General features: G+C 37.1%; 1 protein-coding gene across 2 annotated transcripts in view; it reads left to right on the forward strand.

The window, feature by feature from the left end:
* Positions 1-5,463: 5,463 nt before the first annotated feature.
* Positions 5,464-27,612, forward strand: part of LOC147404834 (2-oxoglutarate (2OG) and Fe(II)-dependent oxygenase superfamily protein) — a 33,442-nt gene continuing 11,293 nt past the window's right edge. The window contains exons 1-5 of one of the 2 annotated variants that reach the window (XM_086440925.1): positions 5,464-5,669; positions 5,921-6,036; positions 25,250-25,368; positions 25,472-25,535; positions 25,986-26,053. In XM_086440925.1, the coding sequence (XP_086297051.1) occupies positions 5,636-5,669; positions 5,921-6,036; positions 25,250-25,368; positions 25,472-25,535; positions 25,986-26,053 (401 nt within the window). In that variant the 5' untranslated portion in view covers positions 5,464-5,635. Of the gene's footprint in view, positions 5,670-5,920; positions 6,037-25,039; positions 25,369-25,471; positions 25,536-25,985; positions 26,054-27,612 lie in introns of those variants that run through there. The other variant, XM_086440927.1, reaches the window with a different exon arrangement.

Consider the following 27,612-nt stretch of genomic DNA (forward strand, 5'->3'; position numbering starts at 1 on the left):
ATCTCTGTTTATATTGTAATCAGTTCAAGATATGACCAGCTGTAATTAGGATTTTTTATTTTCTTATTGTGGGTATCCCCACTCTTTGGGTGAGACTAATCCCATGGTCACATGCATCGCCCCCTCAGAAAGTCTTACGTGCAACTGGTTGTGTTGAGGTCAACCAAACCCTGGAGGGTGGCCCAAGGGATTCATTGCTTCATGGGGTTTCAAACACTTGATCTACCCTTCCTGAGGAGCTTATTAAGGCTCAGCTTGCCACTAGGCCTACCCTTGGGGTTAGCTGTGATTATGATTTGAGAATAATTTTATTCCAATGTGATAACTTGTGATCATTTGTGTATTGAGTATAGTGAAGATGATGAACAACGCAATCAAATATGTTAAAGGGATGCTTAGGAGTTTATTGAATGCTCTAAGCAAAACAGAAGATATACATTTAAAATGAAATCTTCTGTCATATTTTCTCGGAGACGTTTGGAAGTCCTAAAGAGAGCCAAACATTGTGCCAAACATAATTTAAAATAGGGATTAGAAGTTTCGGAATGAGCTGATTTACAAGTTGAAGAATTGTGGACCATTTGATTTTTGTAAACCACTTTTAATGGGGTTAGAAGTTTAGGAATGGACTGATTTTTTTCTTTTTAGGATGATCTTTATGAAAATCAGCCCTTTCCGAAACTTTTAACATATACATTGAAAAAATGTTTGGCTTTGTTTAGGGCCTCTTAAGGCCACCCTATTTTCTCATAGCAATGAAAAGAAATATTAATAAGAGAAATGAAAAATTAGTAGAACACTAAAGAGGTAGAGGGGTACCAGAAATATGTATAAAAGGAAAGAATGATAGAAATGGGTGGTCCCTCGTTATATTTTTTAGAGAGAATCTCCACCTTTTAACATGAATTTTTCCAAGAGAGCATCTAGAAAATCATTGATTGATCATCTTGGTGTTACAATGTCATCCAAGGACGTAACTGTCATTTCTATTTGGATAATTTGCAATTTTTGGCATCCAAACGTCAAAATTTCACTTTGGACCACATGATTTTAGACCATGCTTAAAATCAAAATTTCAATGGTTAGGATCGTATTTATAATGATCAAATTAATTAATTTAAATTTATTTTGATAAATCTATCTTTAATTAAAAGAGTTATCGAAAATAAAAAATCTGTATTCAATTAGGATTGAAATTTGATTATCCTAATTGATTAAGGAGTTGATCTAGAGTTGTAATCAAATTACAATTATGTTTTAATTATAACTAAAATTAAAATTTTAATTTCGATAGGAACACTAAATGAACTAGAATTCCTAAAAATGATCTTTTGGGTAAATAAATTTGATTTTTTAATAATATTTAGTAATTCAAGTGCTTAATCATAAATTAAATCATTGAAAATGAAAAAAAAAAAAGAGAAAAAAGTATGGACCTCTTCTTTTATTTTCAAATTTTTGTATTTAAATACTTTAGTTGCAAAATCTTTTTGGCTGTAAATAGGACAACTTGCACCAGTTGCTCAAGATTCATTTCAAATTCAACTGAGCTCTTGTTTGATCTATTGGAAAGGATCCAAGTTCTAATTTATCCCTGTAAAATCGAAAAATTTTCTTAGTTAGTTTAGTATTCTACTTTTAATTTTCTATATAGACTGAAATCGATATTTTATGGAAAATATAAAAGCTCAAAGTATCAATATTGATTGAGTCAATTAATTTTGATTTATGTAATGTTATTATGAATGGTTATGAGTGATAAATAATTCTAAAATTTTCATTCACGTGCATGGATGTTAATTTTTTTATTTTTGGATTATTTTATGAGTGTTCTATGGTTTGGAAAGGGCAAGAAGTTGTTCGATTTTCCAATAAGGGACTAAACTTGAGTTTCCTATTTCAATTTTATTTAAGTTTTTAGGACAATGTAAACAGGTTGTTTTAGTTTGGAAAATATAATGGGTGGGTTTTATTTTTCAAACTTGGATGCGGAAGGACAAACCTATGTATTCGCTTGGTTCAAATTCGCCACTCTAGAATGAATCCGGTTCATAGGCGTAGGTAAAGAGAATTCGTTTCGTGATTTGCTTTGGTTTTCTATATTGGTTCACTAGTTTGGTTGGCGTGTGTGTAGATATAATTCAATTATACAAGTTATAAGTACAATTATAATGTTGGAATTTTTTTTACGTTAAATAGAAATATGATAATAATATAATTTAAATTTTAAATATGAACAATGAAAAAATATAATAAATTGGTTTGTGGTTTATCGAATCATTAAAAAAATTATTTGATTCATCAAACCAAATTGTTGAGTTTGTTGAACTTAATCTCTCTCTCTCTCTCTCTCTCTCTCTCTCTCTATATATATATATATATATATATATATATATATATATATATATATATATATATATATATATATATATATGATGAGGAGATCATTCTTACCAAAAATCAGTCTATTCCAAAACTTCTAACCTCATCAAAAGTGATTTATAAAAATTGGATGGTTCACGATTCTTCAACTTGTAAACTTGGGTTAGAAGTTTCAAAATGAGCTGATTTTTGGTGAGGATGATCTCTTCACCGTAGAGATCATCCACACAAAAAATCAGCCTATTCCAAAACTTGTAACCCCATCAAAAGTAATTTACAAAAAGTGTGTGGCACCATATAGGGGCTGCTGAACCGCTCCCTATATATATATAGGTCAGGATCTGTCTACACATATATCTACTCATATATTTACAACATGTGTTTGTCATGGAGATCATCTTCACCAAAAATCATTTAATTTTAGAACTTCTAATCCCATATTTATGAGTTGAAGAATCGTGGACTGTCCATTCTTTGTAAATCACTTTTGACGAGGTTAAAAATTTCGGATTGAGCTGATTTTTGGTGAGGATGATCTCCTCATTATTCTTACAAAAAAATAGCTCAATTCAAAACTTTTAGCCCATATAGGACAAAACACGTTGTAGATATATGAGTAGATATATGTGTACATGGATCTTGATCCATATATATATATATATATATATATATATATATATATATATATATGGTCGCGTTCCTTGTACACTTATCTCTACTCATATCTCATATCTCCACAAATGAGCTTAACCGTTAGATCGTGTTGGATCTAACGATTGAAATTTGTTTTTCGTTTAAGTTATAAATTTATATGTTTTTTATTCTGCTCTCCTTTAAAAAGAGTCTATTTAGTTTCACATCTCTCAATCACTTAAAACCCTAAACAAAATAGAGAGGCTTTGTCTCTAACGAACAAAAAAATAAAAGAAGAGAAAAAACTCTAAAAAATTGATTCACATCGAAGTCATCCTCTTGGCCTCTCCCCTCTCAGCTCAATCCTCTCTCCTTCCATTAATGGTGCATTGAAATTTTTGGAGAAGATCACGATGAACATTGAATATGAAAGTTGTTCAAGATTTGATATTAATGTGTCTAAGATTTTTAGAGGCTTGATAGAGTCCGCCATTAATGTGGACTGGACCCATGTATATTTGAGAAATCAAATCTGAACCGTCATTAATGGTGGACTAAACCCGTCTATAAAAAGGATTTTATTTTCTTTTTCTTTTTCAAAGTGAACCTGTAATGCTTAATATAAGAGAAACTAGATTTGAACCATTCCATATGTAAAGAATAGGTCGTTCTTCAGCATAGAAACGAAGAAGACGAAGTTGAGAGAGGAGGATTAGTTTTACGGTGAGGTAAAACTAATTTTGAAACTTTTATTTGGTAAGAAATTTTTAATCTCGTTTGTAGACTTTCATTTAATCTAATATTCCAAATGAGTTGTAGAGATATGAGTAGAGATTAGTGTACACGGAATGCGACCTATATATATATCGCATTCCATGTACACTAATCTTATATATATATATATATAGGTCACGTTTAGGTGATAACTATTTGGCCAACGTTTTGTCCTACATGATTAGAAGTTTCAGAGGAGATCCTCCTCACAACAAATTAGTCAATTCTGAAATTTCTAATCCCATGTTTATGAGTTGAAGAATTGTGGACCATCCATTTTTTGTAAACTACTTTTGACGGGGTTAGAAGTTTTAGAATTCATTGATTTTTGATGATGATGATCATCTCCTCATCATAGAGATCATCCTCACTAGAGATCAACACATTTTGATACTTCTAATCCATGTTGGACAAAACATGGTAGCCAAATAATTGGCACCCGAACAGTTCCCTATATAAATTGGTCAAGATCCCTTGACTCTTAAGAATGACTCATGAAAAAGAACATGATCCCTAGGGGTGTCAATGGATCGGTTTCGATTCGACTCCTATGATATTTGAAACCATAACTTTTATATTTTATTGGTTCTGGCTCTTGTCAGTTCTGATTTTGATTTTAAAATAAGTGGAACCGCAATCGGAACCATAAAAAATCACAGGTACCCATCGGTTCCGATTCTCAATAATCAAATGAGAAAAATTATTTTAACTTAATAATAATTTGTTCTACTAAAATGATGATTTAATGACTTTTATTTTCAAATATTAAAATGTATTTTCTTTCCAAGTAATAAATTTAAAAAGAAATGACTCATCTTAAACTCAAATATTTAGTTTATAAGAAATTTGAAGAATTTTATATCATATATGTTATTTTTAAAATATAGGATTACCATGAATCATGTATAATGTAAAAATAAATGACAAAATAAATCGGTTCTGGGCACCCGCGGGTACCCATCGGATAGAACCTAATGGTTCCCATTCCTATCGGTTCTGTTCCATATTAGACCCAACTCTAATCTGTTCCAATAAAAAGGGAATCGGAATCGGGATTAGGATTTTCAATTTCGATTTCGGTTCGATTCCGGGTAAATGAGTACCCATTGACACCCTTAATGATCCCAACCCTTTAAATGCAAAATACAATGGTTGGGATTTATCCTCGGGATAAGTATCTCCAAGATTTGTGTTATTAATCCTATAATTAATATAAAAATATTTATATTTTAATATATGACATTAGATTCGGGTTGCTCGTAACCTCAACCTGAATCATGGTTTTTAAACTCGTCTGAGACCGAGATGTATCGCCCGAGTTAACTCGGTATCAGAGCTGAATGAGACCAACTCACAAAGTGATTTTTTTGACCGAGTTTTACATCCCATGTACAATTTTTCGAGTTATCTCACGAGACGTCTCAAACGTATCGGAAAACTCGTCCGAGACGACTCGGTATCGGAGCTGAACGAGACAAGACGCGATACCAAGTTTAAAAACCATGACCTGAATTGAAATTGAGTTGAGATTTCACCCAAGCTCAACTCATTTTCTACATAACTCGATTCAGACTCACCCATCTATCGGGTTGAGTTCGGGTCAGTCCGCCCAGGTTGCAGCCCAAAAGTATGTCGTTTCTTGAATATTCATTGAAACGTGGAGGTGGGTCTCTACAAAATTTTGAAGCCTGTTTTCGTCGGCCAGCTGGACCCAGTGAAACAATAAAATATTCATTCATGGTCCATGGGTGGATGATTGATGAATAACGTTTCCAGAATTTTCAACAGCGACCTTGGCTGCAGAGTCTAATCGATCGATTGATCTTTTTTTTTTTGTGCTTCAGTTATGGCTTCCGATTTCAAGTCGATTCCCGTAATAGGTATTAAATACTTTCTAATCATCTTCAAAATTACTTCTCTTAATCTGGAAACCTCGATTCAGTTTTTCAAAAAAATAAAATAAAATTCCCTTTTGGAAGAGATCAGATTAAAGATAACTATTTCTAATGAGAACGAAATCAAGTCTTTTTTTTTATATAATATTTGGTAAAGATGGTTAACAAATTCGAAGAATTTTGTTCCATCTCTATCTCTCTATCTCTCGTTTATTTATTTATTTATTTTGATTCAGATATTGGTCCACTCTTGGCTAAATGCAATGATCCAAAGATGGTCGAAGACCGAGGCGTATCTGAAGTTATTAGACAATTAGATCAGGCTTGTAAAGAGGCTGGATTCTTCTATGTGGTATTATTTTTCACAAAACTAATTAAAAAAAAAAAAAGTTAATATGATCAAACTAGTAAGAACTGTTATGACATTGTCTTGCGGAAATGCACATGTACTTTTTATAATTTGTTGGCTTGTTGATGTGGATGTATTTATGTAGGTCATGCATATTGTTTTGGCTGCATAAATTGTATTTGTGATAGATTGTATTGGTGTTTGATGGTGGAGTAAAATTTGGTGATACATGAAACTATAAAGAAAGTAATTCAAAATTAGAAAGGACCCACGCTACTATAATTGTAAAGATATCATCAAGAGAAAAATTAACCTCTCTCGCCAAAGCTCTGTTGTTGTCTAATTGTAGTTAACTCCTTCAGCCAAGTTTTACCCTTCATGTGTATGACCACATGGTATTTAGATATGATTTCCTTATTATTTTGTTTTTAATAAATTTCTTTAGAGGATGAGCTCGATTATGAATCTAGTTAGAATGCGTTGTCACGTTGAGGAGTATGGTTGCTATTAAATAAGGAATGTATGGGGAACATAAAGAGGATTGATCAATAAAATTTTGTTTTGTTTGGAGGAACGATTCCTCTTGGAGTGAATTGAACATTGATAGAATCATTGATTCTATCTTATGGTATCAAAGATATGGTGACAATCAAGGAGGTCAGTGATTGTGTAGGTTCGATCTTTCCTTAACTAGAATGGGTTAACGAGTTGGGCAAGGAAATGCATGAACTTCGAGAGGCGATTTGCTGCGAGCATCGATGGATGGACATGCTTCTTCACCTCATTCGATTGCACCACTACCTCAAAATCAAAACCTCTTGGAACTTTCAAAAGGTAGAATCCCATGGTGGGCTAATTGTACAAGGAAGTCCTCTTCGAATTGACTTTTGATAAGAATGCAAAATGCCATATTTTTCTCCTTTAATATTTAGTCCTTTATACATATTTGGTGCCTAAATGTACTCATTATTCTTTTATTTTGATTTATGATGCAAATGGAGGTGTTAAGTGCAAAACGAAATTAATTGGGCGATTTTGGACAGTTTCGACATCGCTTCGTAATCTGGGCATAACTCTCTCATACGAATTCCGATTGAGATGATTCAAAATGCTATGGAACACTGAGAAAAAGATCTATTTTTATTTTATTTTATTTATTTATTTATTATTATTTTTAATTAAAGGTGTAAATCCTTCCCCCACACTTAAATCCTACATTGTCCTCAATGTAGATCAGAATAAGCCTGTAAGTATAAATATAAACATGAGCAAGGTATTCACGAAAATCACACAATAAAATAAAAAATGAAATCAACCAAAGTAAATGGAGGAGAGAAAGAAAATGCAAATCTGTGTCGATGTATCCTCAATAGCCTTGGTTGAATTGGGTTGCCTCCCAGTAGCGCTTGAATATTTACAGTCCTTCAGCCTAGACTTTGTACCTCGTTTTTAGTCCTTTGTGAGTGGAGCCTCTATGAGGGGTACAGTGTGCTCCTTAAAAGCCTCATAGTAAGGTTTCAAGTGATAGCCATTCACCTTGAATTCATTTTTAGTTTTGTCACTTTTTATCTGCACAACACCATAAGGAAAAACATTAGTGACAACGAAAGGACCTACCCATCTAGAACGTAACTTACCAGGAAAAAGTTTAAGTCTAGAATGGAAAAGAAGAACTTTTTGGCCCACAGCAAAGGCCTTGTCACGGATCATCTTATCATGAAATGCTCTCGTTTTTTCCTTGTAGATCCATGCGCTATCATATGCCTCGTTTCTGATCTCCTCAAGTTCATTCAGTTGGAGTTTTCTATGTAAACTAGCCTCATCAATGTCTATGTTGAAAGACTTAACAGCCCACCACGCCCTATGCTCAAGCTCAACTGGTAAATGACACGCCTTACCATAGACAAATCTGAATAGAGACATCCCAATTGGCGTTTTGTATGCTGTCCTATAGGCCCAAAGTGAATCAAGTCTTTTACTCCAATCCTTGCGTGTAGGACCCACTGTCTTTTCCAAAATTCCCTTAATCTCACGATTTGAGACCTCTGCTTGTCCATTCATCTGAGGATGATATGGTGTTGCCACCTTGTGAGTCACCTTGTATTTCTTCAGCAGAGCCTTAATTGTTTTATTGTAGAAGTGTAATCCACCATCACTAATAATTGCACGAGGCACTCCAAACCTAGTAAATATGTTAGATCTCAAGAAATCTGCAACAACTTTAGAATCATTAGTTCTGGTGGCCTTAGCCTCCACCCACTTGGACACATAATCAACAGCCAAAAGAATGTAAAGAAAACTGTTAGATGAAGGAAACGGCCCCATGAAATCAATGCCCCAGACATCGAAAATCTCAACAGTTATGATATGGGCCATGGTGTCACGGCCCTATTCTTTCGAAGCGGGGTCGTGCGGCGCAAGGGGGTCAAATCCACTTGCAAGCCTGTAAAATGATCGTACACCACACACACGTAGCTAGCAAACAAGTAAACGAGGCAACACGAGATAAAGCCCGAAGGCAACTTTGTTGATATAATATTGATTACACGGTGTAACGCGGTATAAAAGCAAATAGATGCGTTACAAGCAATTGATGATCCTATGACACGCGGGACCTCCACGGAGCTGGGCTTCAAGGGCTTCAACAACGTGGGTGTAGGCCGGGGATTGGGACAGCACTGACACCCTTCCTACAAAGTGTATGCTAAGTCTTTACTAGATTTCCAGAAGGAAACATCAAAAGTAGAGGCCGGTCATACTCCCTTATTACGAAAATGCCACTAAGCTAACAGATATGCCCTGGTACGGGGGCTGACATGGCTTCATAACGAGCCTTACATACTGTTACATGAGTGCTCCCGGGTAGCTCCGGGGCGAGCTTACACCTAACTCTAGGTGACAGATGATGTGGCCGTTACAGTCTCCCCCACTTATTCTGCAGACGTCCTCGTCGCATTGACCTGGCAAACTCTTCAATCTGCTGCTTGAAAGGTTGTAGGTTCTCTGCACTCTCCTGTGTAGCTTCAAATTCTGGCATGTATGGTGTGACGAAGTACTCCACGTGCTGCTGCTGCTGCTGTTGCTTGAATGGAACTGCTGCTGAAATGACGTCTTCGAGAACTTTGTCGACAACACGCTCTGGCTGAAAAGCTGAATGAGAAGTGGTACGTGTTGGAATGCTGCGTGCGGGATCTCCTAGATCTGCTTGGTACGGCTTGAGACTTCTTGCATGGATGACAGTGTAGATGCTGTGTAACCTGTACGGTAACCAGAGTTTAGCAAACCTGTACGTCCTTGGACTGTGTCTCCTGTAGCCTGAAACATTAGTGTGAGAAGTTAAACACTGTTGGCCTGAAATAAGTTCAAAAGTACTCTTGTTGGAGGAAGAGTTCTTCTGAATGGTGGAATTGAACAAATTCGCCCAATTCTGATGATCGGCATTGGCAAGATGCCTAAAATACTCCAACGTAGAACTGAATCTCTCTGCTGGCCAAACTGATTGATGATGTACACTGCTCGGAAAATCCAGCTGGAATCTAAGTAGTCTGCATGGTCCGTTCCATAACTTCCCTGTGACTCTTGAATCTCTAACGCTGACAACACTCTGAGGTACATCACAATTCTTGCTGACACTCTGACTAAGTGGCTGAGGGGCTTCTTCTGCAACTTGAATCTTACAGTAACCTGATCTCTGACCTAACTCTGAAAAACACTTGGCTGTTCCAAGCTTATCAAACAAGTCGGCACTCTGCTGGATAGGATACTTGTTCTTGATGGTGATCTTCTTCACTGCTCGATAATCGATACAACGTCTCGAAGACTCATACTGCTGCTTGCTCAACTCAGCTAGTCTTAAATGATTTATCCTGTAAGGCCTCTCTATAAGAGGTGCGGCAACAGGTAGCAATTCATTCTGATGATCTATCGACCTACGTGGCTGTAGTGTCTTCGGAAGCAAATTCGCTGTCTCATCATCAACTTCTGCTAAAACCTGTGTGGCTGGTGTGGGAGTTGAACTATGGTCCTGTTCTTCGGCTTCAACTCTCAAGGAAGCAAGGTACGGTTGCTTACCTTTCTTCAACCCTTTCTTCACCTGAATGGCTGAAATCAAATTTCCCTCTTCCTTGCCTGTGGAGACGGGAACAAAGCTTGGACATTCACCTAGCATGCCCAAGGTGTTGGCAAATGGCATTGGTACAACCCTGTTTTGTCGCATGAAATCCATCCCAATGACAACTCTGAACTCATCGAGCGGAACTGCGAGTAAATCAAGCTTACCCTTCCATGTACCTATCTTGACGGACACTGACTTGGCCGAACCTTGGATAGGAGTGGCTTGGGAGTTTACAGCTTTCATACGGCTTGAACCCTTATCGAGCCGGATATTGAGACGCTTCGCCTCTGCAGGGGTAATAAAGCTGTGAGTAGCTCCTGTATCAACCATTGCCTGGGTGGTCTTCCCACCAACTTCAATATCGACATACATTAGACCCTTCCGTTTCCGGCTATTCTGAGTCTCAGATGTCTGTTTCATTGCATTCAAAAGATGCAAGGCTCCCATGTGAGGAGAATCTTCATGATCTCGCCCACTCGTACTCTCGTGACTAGGGTCACTCTGGGAAGCTAATAGTGCAGTCAGTTTGGCTCGCTGTGGGCACTTAACTGTCTTGTGAGGCCCACCACACAAAACACATCCATGCTTGTGACGACGCTTGACTGGCGAGGTACTTCTGCTCTGTGAAGGCGAGGAGTTCCGTGATGATCCCGGACTGGAACTCTTTCTATGCCTTCCATTCTTGCCATTCGAAGACTTCTTTGTGTACTCAGGTTGCTGGTAGTAACCCTTCGATTGAGGATGTACATACTGTTGGCTCCCTCCCGCGGGAGTATAATCAGTCAACCGCTCGGCTGCTGCAATTGCAGACGCGAGATCTTCCACACGTTGCCGTTGGAGTTCTGTCTGAACCCAAGGCTTGAGTCCTTCTTGGAATGAGAACAGCTTGTCTTTCTCTGACATATCACGGATATCAAGCATCAAGGCGGAAAACTGCTTGACGTACTCGTGAACTGTACCTGTATGTTGGAGTTGCCTCAACTTTCTGCGGGCAATGAACTCCACGTTCTCTGGTAAGAACTGGTGCTTCAATTCTTTCTTGAGGTCCTCCCATGTATCGATGGAACATTGGCCACTTTCCATCTCGGTGTACTTTGTCCGCCACCATAGCTTGGCGTCACCTGCAAGATACATAGAAGCAGTTGTTACTTTTACCTCTTCGGAATCCGGACGAGCTGCACAGAAGTACTGCTCCATGTCGAACAGGAAATTCTCGAGCTCTTTCGCATCGCGAACACCATTGAAGGTACGTGGCTCGGGTACTCGCAAGCGCGAGGGAGAAGCTTCACTATTGGTAGGCCGTTCGTTACCGACGGCACGGACTAGGAGACTTACTTTTGTAGTGAGCTCTGTAACCTGTTCCTGTAAGACGGCTAGACTGTCTCGGGTATCTTCCTCGAGGGCTATCACTCTAGCTCTGAATGTCTCGGATCCTTCCTCCAGCGTGCTCTGGCGATCATCTAAATGCGCAATACCATCAACAATACCGGATAGCATACCTATCCTTTCCTCCAATACCTCGATGCGTTCCTTGTTTGTACGTGGTGGTGGTGTGTTTGGAGCGGGTTGGTCCGCGGTACTAGTAGTTCCTCTTGCCATCGTTCGCGTGAACTAAATGGAATCTCGGGGGAATAGCTAGGGGGAATACCAACTGTGCTCAAACAACTGCTGCTCTGATACCAACTGTCACGGCCCTATTCTTTCGAAGCGGGGTCGTGCGGCGCAAGGGGGTCAAATCCACTTGCAAGCCTGTAAAATGATCGTACACCACACACACGTAGCTAGCAAACAAGTAAACGAGGCAACACGAGATAAAGCCCGAAGGCAACTTTGTTGATATAATATTGATTACACGGTGTAACGCGGTATAAAAGCAAATAGATGCGTTACAAGCAATTGATGATCCTATGACACGCGGGACCTCCACGGAGCTGGGCTTCAAGGGCTTCAACAACGTGGGTGTAGGCCGGGGATTGGGACAGCACTGACACCCTTCCTACAAAGTGTATGCTAAGTCTTTACTAGATTTCCAGAAGGAAACATCAAAAGTAGAGGCCGGTCATACTCCCTTATTACGAAAATGCCACTAAGCTAACAAGTGTGCCCTGGCACGGGGCTGACACGTACCCTAAGCTAACAGATATGCCCTGGTACGGGGGCTGACATGGCTTCATAACGAGCCTTACATACTGTTACATGAGTGCTCCCGGGTAGCTCCGGGGCGAGCTTACACCTAACTCTAGGTGACAGATGATGTGGCCGTTACACATGGGCATTTGATCTTTAGAACCTAAGTTATCTGTTCTCTGGCACCTATCACAAGTCATGCAGTACATATATGCATCCTTAAAAATAGAAGGCCAAAAGAAACCACAATCTAATACCTTACGAGCTGTCCGATGTGCACCAAAATGTCCACCACAAGACTCAGAATGATAAAAGGCAAGTATAGATTTATGCTCAGATTCAGGGACACACCTCCTAATGATTTGATCACTACAATGCTTCCACAAATAAGGTTCATCCCATATATAATATCTAGCCATTTTCTTAAGTTTTTCTTTATTAAACTGAGGTAAAGTATCAGGGAATTGCTTAGTAACTAAATAATTCACAATATTCGCATACCACGGTTCACTTAACTCAATCCCAAAGAGTTGCTCATCTGGGAATGATTCTTGCAAGGGTAAGGTGTCCTCCTCATGTACAAGTTTGCTCAAATGGTCGGCTACCAAGTTTTCACTCCCCTTTTTGTCTTTGATCTCTAAATCGAATTCTTGAAGTAACAACACCCATCTAATCAGCCTCGGTTTGGCCTCCTTCTTTGTCATCAAATACTTCAAAGCTGCATGATCAGTATAAACAATAACTTTAGTTTGAAGTAAATAAGAGCGAAATTTATCTAAAGCGAAAACCACAGCAAGGAGCTCTTTTTCAGTTGTGGAATAGTTCAGTTGGGCATCATTGAGCGTCCTAGAGGCATAGTAGATAGCATAGGGCTTCTTGTCTATTCTTTTTCCCAACACAGCCCCAACAGCGTAATCTGAAGCGTCACACATCAATTCAAAAGGCAAAAGGTAAAGACCAATTAGGTGGAGACATAATTGGAGCAGTAGTCAATAACTCCTTCAACTTCTCAAAAGCCTTCTTGCACTCCTCATCAAACTCACAGGGAGTGTCCTTTTGGAACAACCGGCACAAGGGCCTTGATGCTTTGGAAAAATCCTTGATAAATCTCTTGTAAAATCCTGCATGACCAAGAAATGACCGAACCTCTCTCACACAAGTGGGAGAGGGTAAGTAACGCACAAGATCTACCTTAGATTTATCAATCTCAATCCCCCTAGCAGATATAATATGTCCTAAAACAATCCCTTGAGTCACCATGAAGTGACACTTTTCCCAATTCAGAACCAAGTTAGTTTCAACACAACGTTTTAAAATAAGTTCCAAATTTCCTAAGCATGCATCAAAATCTCTACCAAAGACACTAAAATCATCCATAAACACCTCAATGATATTCTCAATGTATTCAGAAAAAATGGAAAGCATACAACGTTGAAACGTACCTGGTGCATTGCACAATCCAAATGGCATACGTCTGTAGGCATAAGTGCCAAAAGGGCAAATGAAGGTGGTCTTCTCTTGATCCTCTTGGGCTATACAGATTTGGTTGTACCCACTATATCCATCCAAAAAGCAATAAAAAGGGTAACCAGCTAACCTCTCAAGCATCTGATCGATGAAGGGTAGAGGGAAATGGTCCTTCCTTATTAACGCGTTGAGCTTCCTATAATCTATGCAAACTCGATAACTAGTCACAACTCGTTGAGGTACTAGCTCATTCTCCTCATTCTTTACTACAGTAACTCCAGACTTCTTTGGCACAACTTGAATAGGAGACACCCATTTGCTATCTGAAATAGGGTAAATAACGCCACAATCAAGTAATTTTATTATCTCATCTTGCACTACCTTCATCATGGGTGGATGTAGGCGTCTCTGGTGGGTTTGGCACCATCCTCCAATAAGATTCTATGGACGCACATGGTTGGGCTGATTCCCTTGATATCTGCCAAAGTCCAACCAATGGCGGTCTCGTACTTCTTAAGAATGTCCACAAGCTTCTTCTCTTGTTCTTCCTCCAACTTCGAGGATATAATAACAGGCAACGTCTCCTTATCCCCCCAAAACATATACTTCAAGTGATCTGGCAAAACCTTAAGCTCAAGTATAGGGGCCTGTATCACTGAAGGTAACATCTTGTTAGTAGAAATAGAAAGGGACAAAGGAGGAATAGACCTTAGTAAAATGGGTTGGGACTCAAGGGAGGCCACGGTTCTGATCACAATGGGCTCTTCAACCTTCTCCAACTCAGCTTTAGAAATGGAATCTCCATTCTCAGTGTAACCAACTCCTTGAGAGAGTGTTACTTTCAACTCATCCTCTTCTATTGCTTCCATAAACCTCTGCGTAAATGAATCAATAATATCAATAGAAAAACAGGGTTTAATGTCAGTCAATGGATACCTCATAGCTTCAAAGATGTTGAAGCGTCTAATTTCATTATCAAATTCCATGGTCAATGTTCCTCTATAAACATCGATCTTTATTCTTGCAGTCCTCATGAATGGGCTCCCTAAAAGTAATGGAGTGGAGTTTAGGGGCGCCTCTTCCATATCAAGAACATAGAAGTCAGCGGGAAAAATGAGTTGATTCACCTGCACAAGAACATCCTCAACGTATCCTTTAGGATACTTGTTAGATCAATCAACCAATTGGATAATAACATTATCACTTTTAAGTTCACCCAGATCTAAAGAAGCATAAAGACTATAAGGCATCACATTAATTGAAGCTCCTAAGTCTAACATGACATTATCAAATTTATTGGTACCAATCACACAAGGAACAGCAAAACTCCCTGGATCCTTAAGCTTTGGTGACAATTTCCTTTGGATGACAGCAGAGACTATCTCATTCATCTTTACCATATCTTTCTCACGAGTTTGCCTCCTTGTAGTGCAAAGCTCTTTCAAAAATTTGGCATATTTTGACACTTGCTTCAAACACTCAATCAAAGGCATGTTGACTTGTACCTTCTTAAAAATCTCCAAGATGGCTTGATTAGATTCATCCTTCTTGGTTTTGGCAAACCTACTAGGAAAAGGCACACGAGCAAAAGGATTAGAATCGAAATAATTTTTAGGATTTTGCTTATTACCTCGAGGTTTTAAAGCATTCTCATATGATGAAGAACCAATCACTTCTGTCTTTGATGTGGCAGGATCTTTCTCTGTCCTTTTCCTCATTGTGGGTCACTTGGGCCTTCTTTAGGATTTTGGGAACATCCATAAGGGTCTTACCATTCCTTGTGGTAACAGCTTTAGCTTGTACGATGTTTGGGTTGGGAACAGTGTTGCTAGGCAATTTTCCGCTCTCGGTTATCTTTCCCATGAAGTCTACCACTTGTCCCAACTGCTTTTTCAATTCTACAATGTCTTTAGTGTGAGCCTGTTGACCTGAACAAGAGCTTGAGTAGTAGTAGTTAAATTCTGTTGCCCTTGAGCAAGGGACTTTAAAATCTCATCATAATTAGGAGTAGTAGAATTTGTAGGCACATGAGGATTAGATACAAAGTTTTGAGGTACCTGAGGTGAGACAAAGTTTTGAGGTACCTGAGGTCTCATCAGAAAACCTGGAGGGCGTGGAAACACTTGCCCTTGTCCTTGAGGGTTCTGAATATTATCATTGTTGGCCCAACGTAAATTGGGGTGATCTCTAAGTCCAGGGTTATATGTGTTAGAGAAAGGATTGTACCTTTGTCCGCCTTGATTACCTTGGAACCCAATAGCGTTAAGAGACTCCCATCCTCCATTATTGATCAGTTGGATGCCCTTGAGTGCAGCACACACCACAGATTTGAGCAACTTGTTGTACTTGTGCTCCATTCACGTTCAATACCTGAGACAGAAGAGTAGACATTTTATTAACTTTTTCCTCAAGAGTAGAGTTAGAAGATACCTCATTGACCCCACGAGTGGAGTTTAACACTCCCTCATATTGTTGATAATTAAGAGCACGTTGGGCGAGCAACTCCTTAGCAACTTCAGGTGTCTTATCCACAAAAGAACCTCCAGCAGCAGCATCTAACAATTGACGTTCAAGAGGGAGGAGTCCCTCATAAAAGTAAGTAGATTTCCTTCCTTCATCCCATGTGAAGGACATGATGCAACTAAGCTCTTGAATCTCTCATAGTAGGCATAAAATGCCTCATCCTTCCTTTGCTCAATTCCAGTTATTTGCTTTCTCAAGACAGTAATCCTTGAGGCGGGGAAGTACTTAGTTAGAAACTCAGTCATCAACTTCTCCCATGTGTTGATATAGCCTGAAAGTAGATCAAACAACCAAGTCTTTGCCCTATCTTCAAGTGAGAAAGGGAATGACTTCAACTTCAAAATGTTGAGATCCGCATTCTGTGCGCACATACTTGAACACACAAACTGAAACTCCTTGAGATGCTTATGAGGATCTTCATTAGTAAGCCCATGAAATTTGGGCAAATGGTGTAAAAACCCACTCTTCAATTCAAACTCAGCTACTTTGCCGATTGCTGGTTCTGGATAAGTAATACAAGTTGGTGTGGTTCCCCCATCAGTTGAAGAAGACATTTGTCTAATGGTTTCAGTCATTAGTAATTCTTCTTCTTCACTTTCTTCTTCTAAATCAGGTATGTTTTCTTCCTCGTTTGACAAGGGATAAGAAGAGCTATCTGACTCTTCCGACTCTTCCCTTTCCTCTTGGTGAGGTGGGGGTTGATGTGCAACTTCTTTTAGCAAGGCCAAGCATTTTGCAAGTTCTTGAGTCTTTCTTCTAACTGTGGACATTTATGGACTTGAACCCAAAAGCAAAGACAACAATATACAAGTTAGAGTTAAAAGAATAATAATAAGCTTCCCTTCCTAAAAACATCACAACGTGATCGCCATAGTGATAAGAAAGATTCTTGCTAAAATTTCAGTAAGTGTAACACAAGATATATTACGTGCAAGCTTAACAAGTAAAATAGAATATTAACAAGTTAAATGACACTAAAACATGGGGATTTTGCAATCCCCGACAGCGGCGCCATTTGATAGACCATATTTTTAGTAATCACTAAACCCTGTAGAAGATTGTAGTAAAGTGATTTGTAGGGTAACGTTATTGGCCGGGGATTGCGGGTACTCCTATTCTAAAGAGTCATAATAAATTTTAGTTAGTTTAATTAACCATTTGGAAACAAACATGTTACACAATTTTAAGGGGGTTTCAATTGTGGCGATTCGGATTTAAAAAAAAATAAAAAAAATAAAAATTAAATAAATAAATATTTACAATTGATCATCTTCTCTCACAATTCAAAAAAATCAAATTCATTAAATGACTAATCAAATTGCTTCAACATAGACAACGAATTTCATGCCTTAATTACATATCAGAATTGAATCAAAGTGCAAGCCTAGAGAGATCATGCATTTTATAAATTCCTTCTTAGTAAATCCTAGGATTTTGGAAAAGTCCATCACCTAGTTATTTTGATTAAGCAATCAAGTTAATACTCAGCGTATCCTTACAACTCCTTAAACAAATTATTAAGATAAAAAAGAATTATGATTCAATAACCTATTCCTCAAACCTATGGAAAAGTCCATGGCTAAAGAACATGCAATTTTCAGATCACAACTATTATTCATAATTTTTACCACTTTTAAATCATACCCCAAATCAATTAGGTGATTAGAGATATAATTATGGCTTCAATGACAGTTAATATCAAAGTTTTCAACATAACCGAACTGAAAATTCAGCATACATAATTAAGATCACCAATTCATGTGTCTATATATCACAAATCCGAAAACATCAATTAACAAATCTGAAAGTTACTAACTCATTGAATTAACAAATTTCAATATAAAAATCCAACAAAATAATCTTTAATCCAATAAAAACCATGGTTGAAACAAATAAAAAGACTAGTCATAAGGGTTACACTTTTTAACACAACCAAAGAAGCTTGTGATGTGTTGGTGGTGATTTCCGCAGCTTGTTAACTTCAGCAACTCTTCCTTATGGTAGAAATTTATCTTCTTTTTGGCAACTAGTTCACAAAAATTCAGCAACTCTTCTTCTGACCGCTAGTTCCCCAAGTTTCAGCCACTTCTTTCCTAAAGAAAAGATCTCTTCCTTTCTCTCTCTCTCTCTCTCTCTCTCTCTCTCTCTATTATTTTATTTTAATATTTTCTTTAGGAAAGAAGTGGCTGAAACTTGGGGAACTAGCGGCCATAAGAAGAAGAGTTGCTGAATTTTTGTGAACTAGTTGCCAAAAAGAAGATAAATTTCTACCATAAGGAAGAGTTGCTAAAATTAACAAGCTACGGAAATCACCACCAACACATCACAAGCTTCTTTGGTTGTGTTAAAAAGTGTAACCCTTATGACTAGTCTTTTTATTTGTTTCAACCATGATTTTTATTGGATTAAAGATTATTTTGTTGGATTTTTATATTGGAATTTGTTAATTCAATGAGTTAGTAACTTTCAGATTTGTTAATTGATGTTTTCGGATTTGTGATATATAGACACATGAATTGGTGATCTTAATTATGAATACTGAATTTTCAGTTCGGTTATGTTGAAAACTTTGATATTAACTGTCATTGAAGCCATAATTATATCTCTAATCACCTAATTGATTTGGGGTATGATTTAAAAGTGGTAAAAACTATGAACAATAGTTGTGATCTGAAAATTGCATGTTCTTTAGCCATGGACTTTTCCATAGGTTTGAAGAGTAGGTTATTGAATCATAATTTCTTTTGATCTTAATGATTTGTTTAAGGAGTTGTAAGGATACGCTGAGTATTAACTTGATTGCTTAATCAAAATAACTAGGTGATGGACTTTTCCAAAACCCTAGGGTTTACTAAGAAGGAATTTATAAAATGCATGATCTCTTTAGGCTTTCACTTTGATTCAATTCTGATATGTAATTAAGGCATGAAATTCGTTGTCTATGTTGAAGCAATTTGATTAGTCATTTAGTGAATTTGATTTTTTTGAATTGTGAGAGAAGATGATCAATTGTAAATATTTATTTCTTTAATTTTAATTTTAATTTTTATTATTATTATTTTTTAAATCCGAATCGCCACAATTGAAACCCCCTTAAAATTGTGTAATATGTTTGTTTCCAAATGGTTAATTAAACTAACTAAAATTTATTATGACTCTTTAGAATAGGAGTACCCGCAATCCTCGGTTAATAACGATACCCTACAAATCACTTTACTACAATCTTCTACAGGGTTTATTGATTACTAAAAATATGGTCTATCAACTTTCAAAGTTTGAGGGCGAGGATTTGGAATGATGGGTCTTTCGTCCAGAGAAATATCTGTAGCTAAATGACCTTATGGACTCCCAGATGGTCTTCTTGGGCAGTTTTATCTCACGAGTGATGCCATATCTTTGTATCATTGGATGAACCAACCCGTCAAACTCATGAGTTGGTCTACATTTATGCATGCGTTTGGGTCACGTGAACATGTTGATACATGACGGCCTTATATATTCTCAATTTGAACACTTGCTAATTTTACGACTGGCCTGCCTGAAGAATGGAGATTATTTGATCAATTGCTTTATTTCAGTTCTTAGGGGATGGCATATGAGTTGATGTTCAAATGCTTCAGCCCTCAGCCCATATCCCTAATTAAAACATTTGAGGAGTTAATTTTAGTTTTGCAAGACTACTTCTCAATGACCTCAATCTAAACCTGTATCTAATGCCCTTCACAATCATTTACCACATCTACAAATGGATTTCCACAAATATGATGTCTCTATCTTGTTGAAAAAAAGAAAGGTGAGAAAAGGGGTTGTATTTTAACTATGTTGAATTATTCAAGCCCGGAAATCGATGCAAATGATCCCAATTGGTTCTCATGGAGGGTGGTGGATTCTCAGACAGAGAAAATGAAGAGTTGGAAAAGTCAGTGCAATCCGTGGATCCCAAAATCTCTATTCATGCTATCCTTGGAACCACTCAATCGGAACCCATGTGCCTTGTCGGGTATTTAATATAATGAAGCCCTCACTATTTAGTGGATTCTCGGTTGACTCAAACTTTCTTCATCCTTCTCTTGGCAATTATTGTGGCTGCCCAACTCAGGAGATCGATTCTTTTTGGGTTATGATTGCTAATGCATGATTTTTTACATTGTCACAGTAAATGTTCCAATGTTTCATTAAATTTGCTAGGGTATTTTGTCTCTACAAATTTTTTCTATCAGCTATTATTGGCTGTGATATTATCTTGGAAGCTCAATCATTCCACTCTTTAGGTGCAATCACATGGGACTTTGCTAAACTAACAATGCGGTTTAGTATCAATGGGAAGAGAGATGAGTCGTGGGTAATGGCTCCACTCTGACTACTACTGCTGATCATGTTGGGGATCTTTCTTGGTTGGTTTCTTTGGGATTGCTAGTTGTGTTTATACCACTCGCCATTGAAGATTTACTTGATAGATTTCCTTATGTGTTTAATGAACCCAAGGGGCTTTTTTCACACACTGTACCAACCAGTGTTCAATCATATTGCTACCATATTTTTTATTAATTCTTTTTTGAAATCGAGCATTTGGTTCGGGATATGCTTGATGGGATCATTATCTGGACTAGTATGAGTCATTTCCCCGATTTTGCTCGTATGCAAGGATGGATCATGGAGGATGTGCATGGATATTGAATTCTCAATAAAATAACCTAAAGGATTGCTGCTTGATTTCAGTTATAGACAAGTTATTGGATGAATTACAAGGTGCGTCCATATTTTCAAAATTGGATTTACACTTTGGGTATCATCAAATCAGGGTTCATGAGCTGGATATTAAAAGATCGCCTTTTGGACGCATGAAGGACATTATTAATTTCTGGTTGTGCCCTTTGGTCTTTCCAATGTGCAAACAAAATTCTAAGGCTCATGAATGGCATCTTGAGACCTTACTTGAGGTGTATCCTATTTTTTTTTTTTTTTAATTATATCTTAGTATATAGAAAATCTCTTGAAGATCATATTGAACATCTTGCTATGGCTTTCGAACTTCTTTGACAACATACTTTATATGTCAAAAAATGCAAATGCTGCTTCACCAAATCATCAATCAATTATTTGAGTCATATAATTTCTGCTCAAGGAATGTAAGTTGATCCTTAAAATTTCGTTGCATGGCCTAAATTGAAAAATCTCAAGCTATTGTGTAGTTCCTTGAATTAATGTGCTACTATCGTGAGTTTGTAAAGAATTGTGGAAAAAAACTTGGTTCCCGATGCATGAAAATAGAAACCTAAGCTAGACTTAAGCTTTGATACCAAAATTGATGTAGGATAATAAAACTCTAAGCTCTAATACCAATTGATGTAGGACAACCAAAATTTTTTTGATTTTAAGATTATTCTACTTTGGGAAGGGTGGTGGAAAAGCTAATTAGGTGGAAAAAAATGAAGAACGACTATAAAAATTGTTTTAATTGGCCATTGTGAAGGTTTCAACAAACCCAATTTATTATATGTTGAAAGAATAAAAGCAGAGTTTACCAATCAGCTTGGTTACTTAGTTATAAGATCTTATTCAAGTTGCTAGCTTGCAAGATGAAATTTGTGTTGCAAGTGGTATTTGGTCCACTCAAGAGGTGTTTGTTAAGGGGAGGAAAATCCTTGATGGGATGCTCATTGCTAATGAATGTATTGATTCTAGAAGGAAACCGAATGAGTCAGGGCTAGCCTATAAGATTGATTTGGAGAAAGCTAATGATCTTGTTAACTGGAACTTCTTGAAGTATTTGTTGTGTGTGATGGAGATCGGGGGAAGATGGGTTAGAAGTGGTTTCTACATTGTCTTTTTCTATCCTGGTCAATGGGTCGTCGTTGGTTTCATTAGGAGTTTGAGGTGTCTGAGGCAAGACGATCAGTTATTGTCGTTCCTCTTTATTGTGGTGGTAGAAGCTTTGGATTTGGATATTGGCAAAGGCAATAGTGTTTAGTAGCCTTTCTGACTTTAGGGTTTGGGCAAGCGGGTTGCTTATTTCTCACCTTCAATTTGTCGACGACACCTTTGTGTTTTTGGACTACTCGCCAAGTCAAGTTAGTTTTCTTAGTGGAATTTTGTCTTTCTTTGAAGCTATTTTAGGCATCCCTATAAATCTTTGTAACAGTATATCGTTTGTAGATGGGGAGGTTATTGGGGTTGAGGTGGTGGCCACTTCAGTTAGGGTTTTGCTTCTCTCTTATTTGGGTCTACCTTTGGGGGCAGGGTAGAATAACAAAGAGATCTGGGATCCGGTCATTGAAAGGGTTCACAAGAAGCTTAGTACTTGGAAGGCCAATTTCTTATCCAAAGGGGGAAGATGACCCAGATTAAGAGTTCTTTGGCTAGCATTCCTAATTATTTTCTATCCTTGTTCTCGAGGTCGTGAAGTGTGAAGTTAAGTCTTGATAGGATTTGCCGATTTTTTTTTTTTTTTTTGAAAGAGAAAGATGGGAAGATAAAGGACAAACATGATAAGTAGTTTGATTCCTTACTTTTTTTTATTAACTTATTATCGATACCACCTTGCAACAAGACAAGTAGTTGAAAACGTATGTCAGAACATTCCCAAAGCGGAAACTATCCACTGTTCAATCTCATTACAAAGAACTCTCACTCGATCCAGGTGAATCTGTTCTAGCTTATCCTCATGATGATAATCTTGTTGATCATTTTTGTTATTCCTTCTTGGCTATTGATGTGCCTATTGCTCTTCATAAGGGTGTTCGGAGTTCTACTAAAAATCTTATTTCTCATTTTGTATCTCGTTAGTTGTTATCTCCATCCTATATAGCTTTTTCCACTTCTTTGTCCTTTGTTTATTTACCCTCTAATGTTTCAGATACCCTTGTTGAACTACAATGGGGAATAAACAACCACTTTGGATGAGATGAAAACACTGGAGAAGAATGGTACTTTAGACCTTGTTCCATTGCCCAAAGGAAAGATATAGTAGGGTGAAAATAGATGTACACCATGAAGTACATCTATTAGGAGATGTTCGCTCATGTGGCCAAAATGAACTCAGTTCGAGCTTTCTTTTCAGTTGAATGCGAAGAATGCCTGCCTTGCTCCATGGTGATATGGAGGAGGAAGTATATATGACTACACATTCAGTCTCATTAGGGGTAAAGATCTTTTGTGCAAATTGAAGAAACATTGTATAACAGTCATCGAGAACCTAGTTTGAGAGATTAAACACTGTAGTCAAGAAGCTGGGATACTCCCGGAGTTAGGTTGATCATACATTGCTTATTAAGAGAGGTCAAGGTCGTTATACTACTCTTAATGTGCATGTTGATGACATTGTGGTTACAAGTGATGGTTCTAATGAGATTGCAGGTTGAAGAAGTACTTGTGGACAAAGTTTGAGGTTAAGGATCTAGGGCCCTTAATATACTTCCTGGATATTGAGGTTTCTAGATCAAAGTAAGGAGTGTTCATCTCACAAAGAAAACATGTTCTTGATCTTTTTCTTGAGTCTAGTAATTTAGGCGCTAAACCAGTTGACTCCCTTATTGAGTGTCATTATCGGCTTAATCATGTGGATGGGGATCCACTTGTTGATACATGCCAATTTTAGAGACTTGTTGGGTGACTCATCTTTCACGGACACACCCAAATAGTGCTTATGCAATCAGTGTTATTAGTCAATTCATGCATGCTCCTCGTTCTCCACTCCTTGGGACAACACATAGATTCACTACCTCAAATGTTTTCCAAGAAAAGGACTTTTCTTTGGCATACATGGGCATTTTTGGGTAGACGCTTATAAAAATGTTGATTGAGAGGATTTGTTACAGGCAGGTGATCTACATTTGTGTATCTTATTTATGTTGGAGGCAATCTAGTTTCATTGTGTAGTAAAAAAACAATCAATAGTCACTCGTTCTAGTGTTGAAGCAAAGTTTCAATCTATGGCACATGGTGTATGTGACTTGATATGGTTGAAGACTATGCTAAGTGAGCTAGGCTACCCAGTACAAGAACCCATGAACCTGTATTTTGGCAACAAGGTGGCTATCAATATTGCTCACAATCCAATTCAACATGGAAGGACTTCACACATTGAAGTGAATCGCAATTTCCTCAGGGAGAAACTTCTTCTTGGTTCTGATTTGTACACATTATGTTAATGCAATTGATCCGGTGGTGGTTAAAGGAGTTAAAGTTTGCCTCTAGAATATTTTATCCAACGTGGGTTTGTCAATTATCTTTGCACCAACTTGAGGGGGAATGTTGAGAAGGGTTTTGTTTGTAATTTTTTATGTTCTACAGGTGTCTTTGTAATTAACCTAACCTTTATATTATAAATATATAATGGTCAAATTGATTAGTACATAACTGCATAAGAAAAGGCCAAAATAGATTTCACCCATCTCCCATCTCCCATCTCTTCTCTTCTCTTCCATCTATTCTCTAATCTCTACCTTTTTTTTTTGCTTACTGGTTGCAGCTTCATATCACAACAATCCTATCTCCTCCAACTTTTAATCTTAAAAATAAGTTAGGATTTGGGAGAAAAATGGCTGATTTATAGATGTATGTGGATGTGGAAAAGAGAGATATTTGAAATAAATGGTTGTAAGAGTCATTTTATAGCCTAATTTTTGTAAACAATATTTATCATTAAAATGCTGATTTTTACGAATGTTTTGAAAATTTTTGATTGCTTCAGAATGTTTTGTTCTTCTATTGAATGTTTCAATTTTTTCCATGACTGACATTCCTTTGAAATGCAAAATTTGACCTCGGTTCCAGTGGCAGATCAATTTGACATGTTAAAAACTATTGAAGAAATGGAGATGTTTGAATAGGATAATCTTTTATCTTTCAGAAAAAAAAAGATAAGGAAATTCTGTTTTCATTTTTTTAATTAATGTTCTTGATTCAATGGAAATTTTGTTGAAAACATGTCTTTTAGTGTGTTATACCAATCTTTGAGACATTTGATTTTGTTGCTTTTGGCAGAAGGGGCATGGTATTTCTGATTCCCTTGTTAAGGAGGTTAGAGAATTGACACGCAAATTTTTTCATCTTCCTCATGAGGAAAAAGTTAAGATCAAGATGACTGCAGCAACTGGATTCAGGTATGTTTGAAATCAGCATAGTTACATTTTATAATGAGTTTCTATTATTATATATCGTCAGGGGTTTTAGTAACTTCTTCCATTGTGACACATATGAATGCAGGGGATATCAACGAGTCGGAGAAAATATTACTTATGGCATACCTGATATGCATGAAGCTATTGACGTATGTGCTATTTAATATTTACTTATATATGTTATTTTATATCATATATATATGGGAAATGTTCGGCACCCTACTATTTGCCCTATGTGTTTTGTCTTACATGGGTTAGAAGTTTTGGAATGGGCTGATTTTCGGTGAGGAAAAATCAGCCCATTCCGAAACTTCTAGCCCCATGTTTACAAGTTGAAGAATTGTGGACCATCCATTTTTTGTAAACCACTTTTGATGGGGTTAGAAGTTTCAGAATGGGTTGGTTTTTGGTGAGGATAATCTCCTCACCATAGAGATCATCCTCACCGAAAAACAGCCCATTCCAAAACTTCTAACCCATGAAGGGCAAAACACGTAGGGTGCAGAACGTGACCCTATATACATATTTTGTATTAGAAGGATTCTTTACTTATTGTGATCTTTAGGTAGCTGACCAATTCTACCTTTCTTATGTTTCAGTGCTACAGAGAAATAAAACCCCAGATGTACGGATCTCTTGGAAAAGCTTTAGAAGGATCTAATCAATGGTATTTATGACTGAATGAGTTCTTAAGTTGATTAATTGATAATTGTTTTACTTGAGCTGTGTGATTTAGTGTGGTTAAAATGTGCGAAGTGTTTGGAAATTACACTTTTTCTCTTTCCCTCCTCCAGTTAAAACGTCTCCGCTGAAATGGGCTCTTCAGTGTTATTTCTATTTTGTTTATACCATTAAGAAAAGTATCTTTCTATTCCTGAAGGTCATGCATCTATTTTCACCTTTCTCATGTGCAATTTATTTTGGTTCTTGCTTGTTGTGATCCATTTGAATCATTCTCCACCTGAGAGAATAGATTGTTTTCCACCATTTACTCTTAACAATCGCTGTTGTTACGTTGTATCTTCTATTATGTCTCACTAACATGAGGAACCTATTCTTGTGATGAAATCTTCAACTGAAACTGTTGAAACTTTTTGAGAACCTATTTAGCATTATACAATGGACTTGAATTTGAACATATCTGATGAATTTAAATGAGAGCTGGAATAAATTCTTCGGTCTTATTTGGAATATTTCAATTTATATGCTGGGTAGATATAAATATCTTTATGGGAAAAAATCTAGCATAAAGATGTCAGTTAGCTGTTCAACTAGAAGCAAAATATCTTATCAATAGCTTTTCTTCATCTGAAAAGCATAGTTCAACAAAATGGTTTCTAAGTTATGTAGTATAGATGTGGATGCTTGCATTGTTTTCAAACAATAACAATACTCTTAGACAAGCTGAGCCCTATTAACCTCACAAGTAGACACATTTATACTTTTATTCCTTATGAGTTTTGTTGAAGACTTTTTTTAGATCCTGCTAAGAGTAAAATATAGCAGAAATATGTTTAGATAAGTTGATATGCATAAAACAAATAACATCTAAAGACAAACTACTTTAATAAATAAGGTTGTTTGATAAAATGTGTTGGTTGCGAATACTATATCATCTGGCATTCCAAATTTTCAAAATGGGGTTGTCCTTGTGTGTTGTTTCTCATGTTTAAAGTTCTAAATCTAGGGTAATTGTTTTAGCTGGTCCCAAAACCTAAACTTTACGTTGGTTCAATAAAGCTTAGCTTGGCACACCAACTTTATCTTGGCGAGCCTAATTCGACGATCTTCAAACATATCATACCATTCAAAATAATGGTCCATATCTAACAACCAATCAAGAACAGCTTTTGGGTCTTGACAACCATCAAACTTAGCCCTTAGACCTTGCCCAAGTTATGATACTCCTTATTTAATTTTTCATGGTCATTTTGAAAGGAGGCCTCTAAATTGGCTAGACATACATTGTTCTATTCTCAATGTTAGCCAAACGATTATGTAGGACATCTACCATTAGAGTATCTGATCGACATCCATGTTGGGCTGATAATTTCTGCCACTACGTGTGGACATGCACTAAGGGACTCCTAAGTGCAATTCCAATGGCAATGCCATACTTTTCTTTCTCAATTCCATATTTTGAAACAATAAAGTGAAAAAATGTTATATTTGTCACATACCTCTCCAATGCTTCATCTCAAAAAAAAAAAAAAAAAAAAAAAAATG

The sequence above is a fragment of the Akebia trifoliata genome, chromosome 4, assembly GCF_017979445.1.
Source record: "Akebia trifoliata isolate Shusen 1 chromosome 4, ASM1797944v1, whole genome shotgun sequence".
NCBI classification, from domain to species: domain Eukaryota; kingdom Viridiplantae; phylum Streptophyta; class Magnoliopsida; order Ranunculales; family Lardizabalaceae; genus Akebia; species Akebia trifoliata.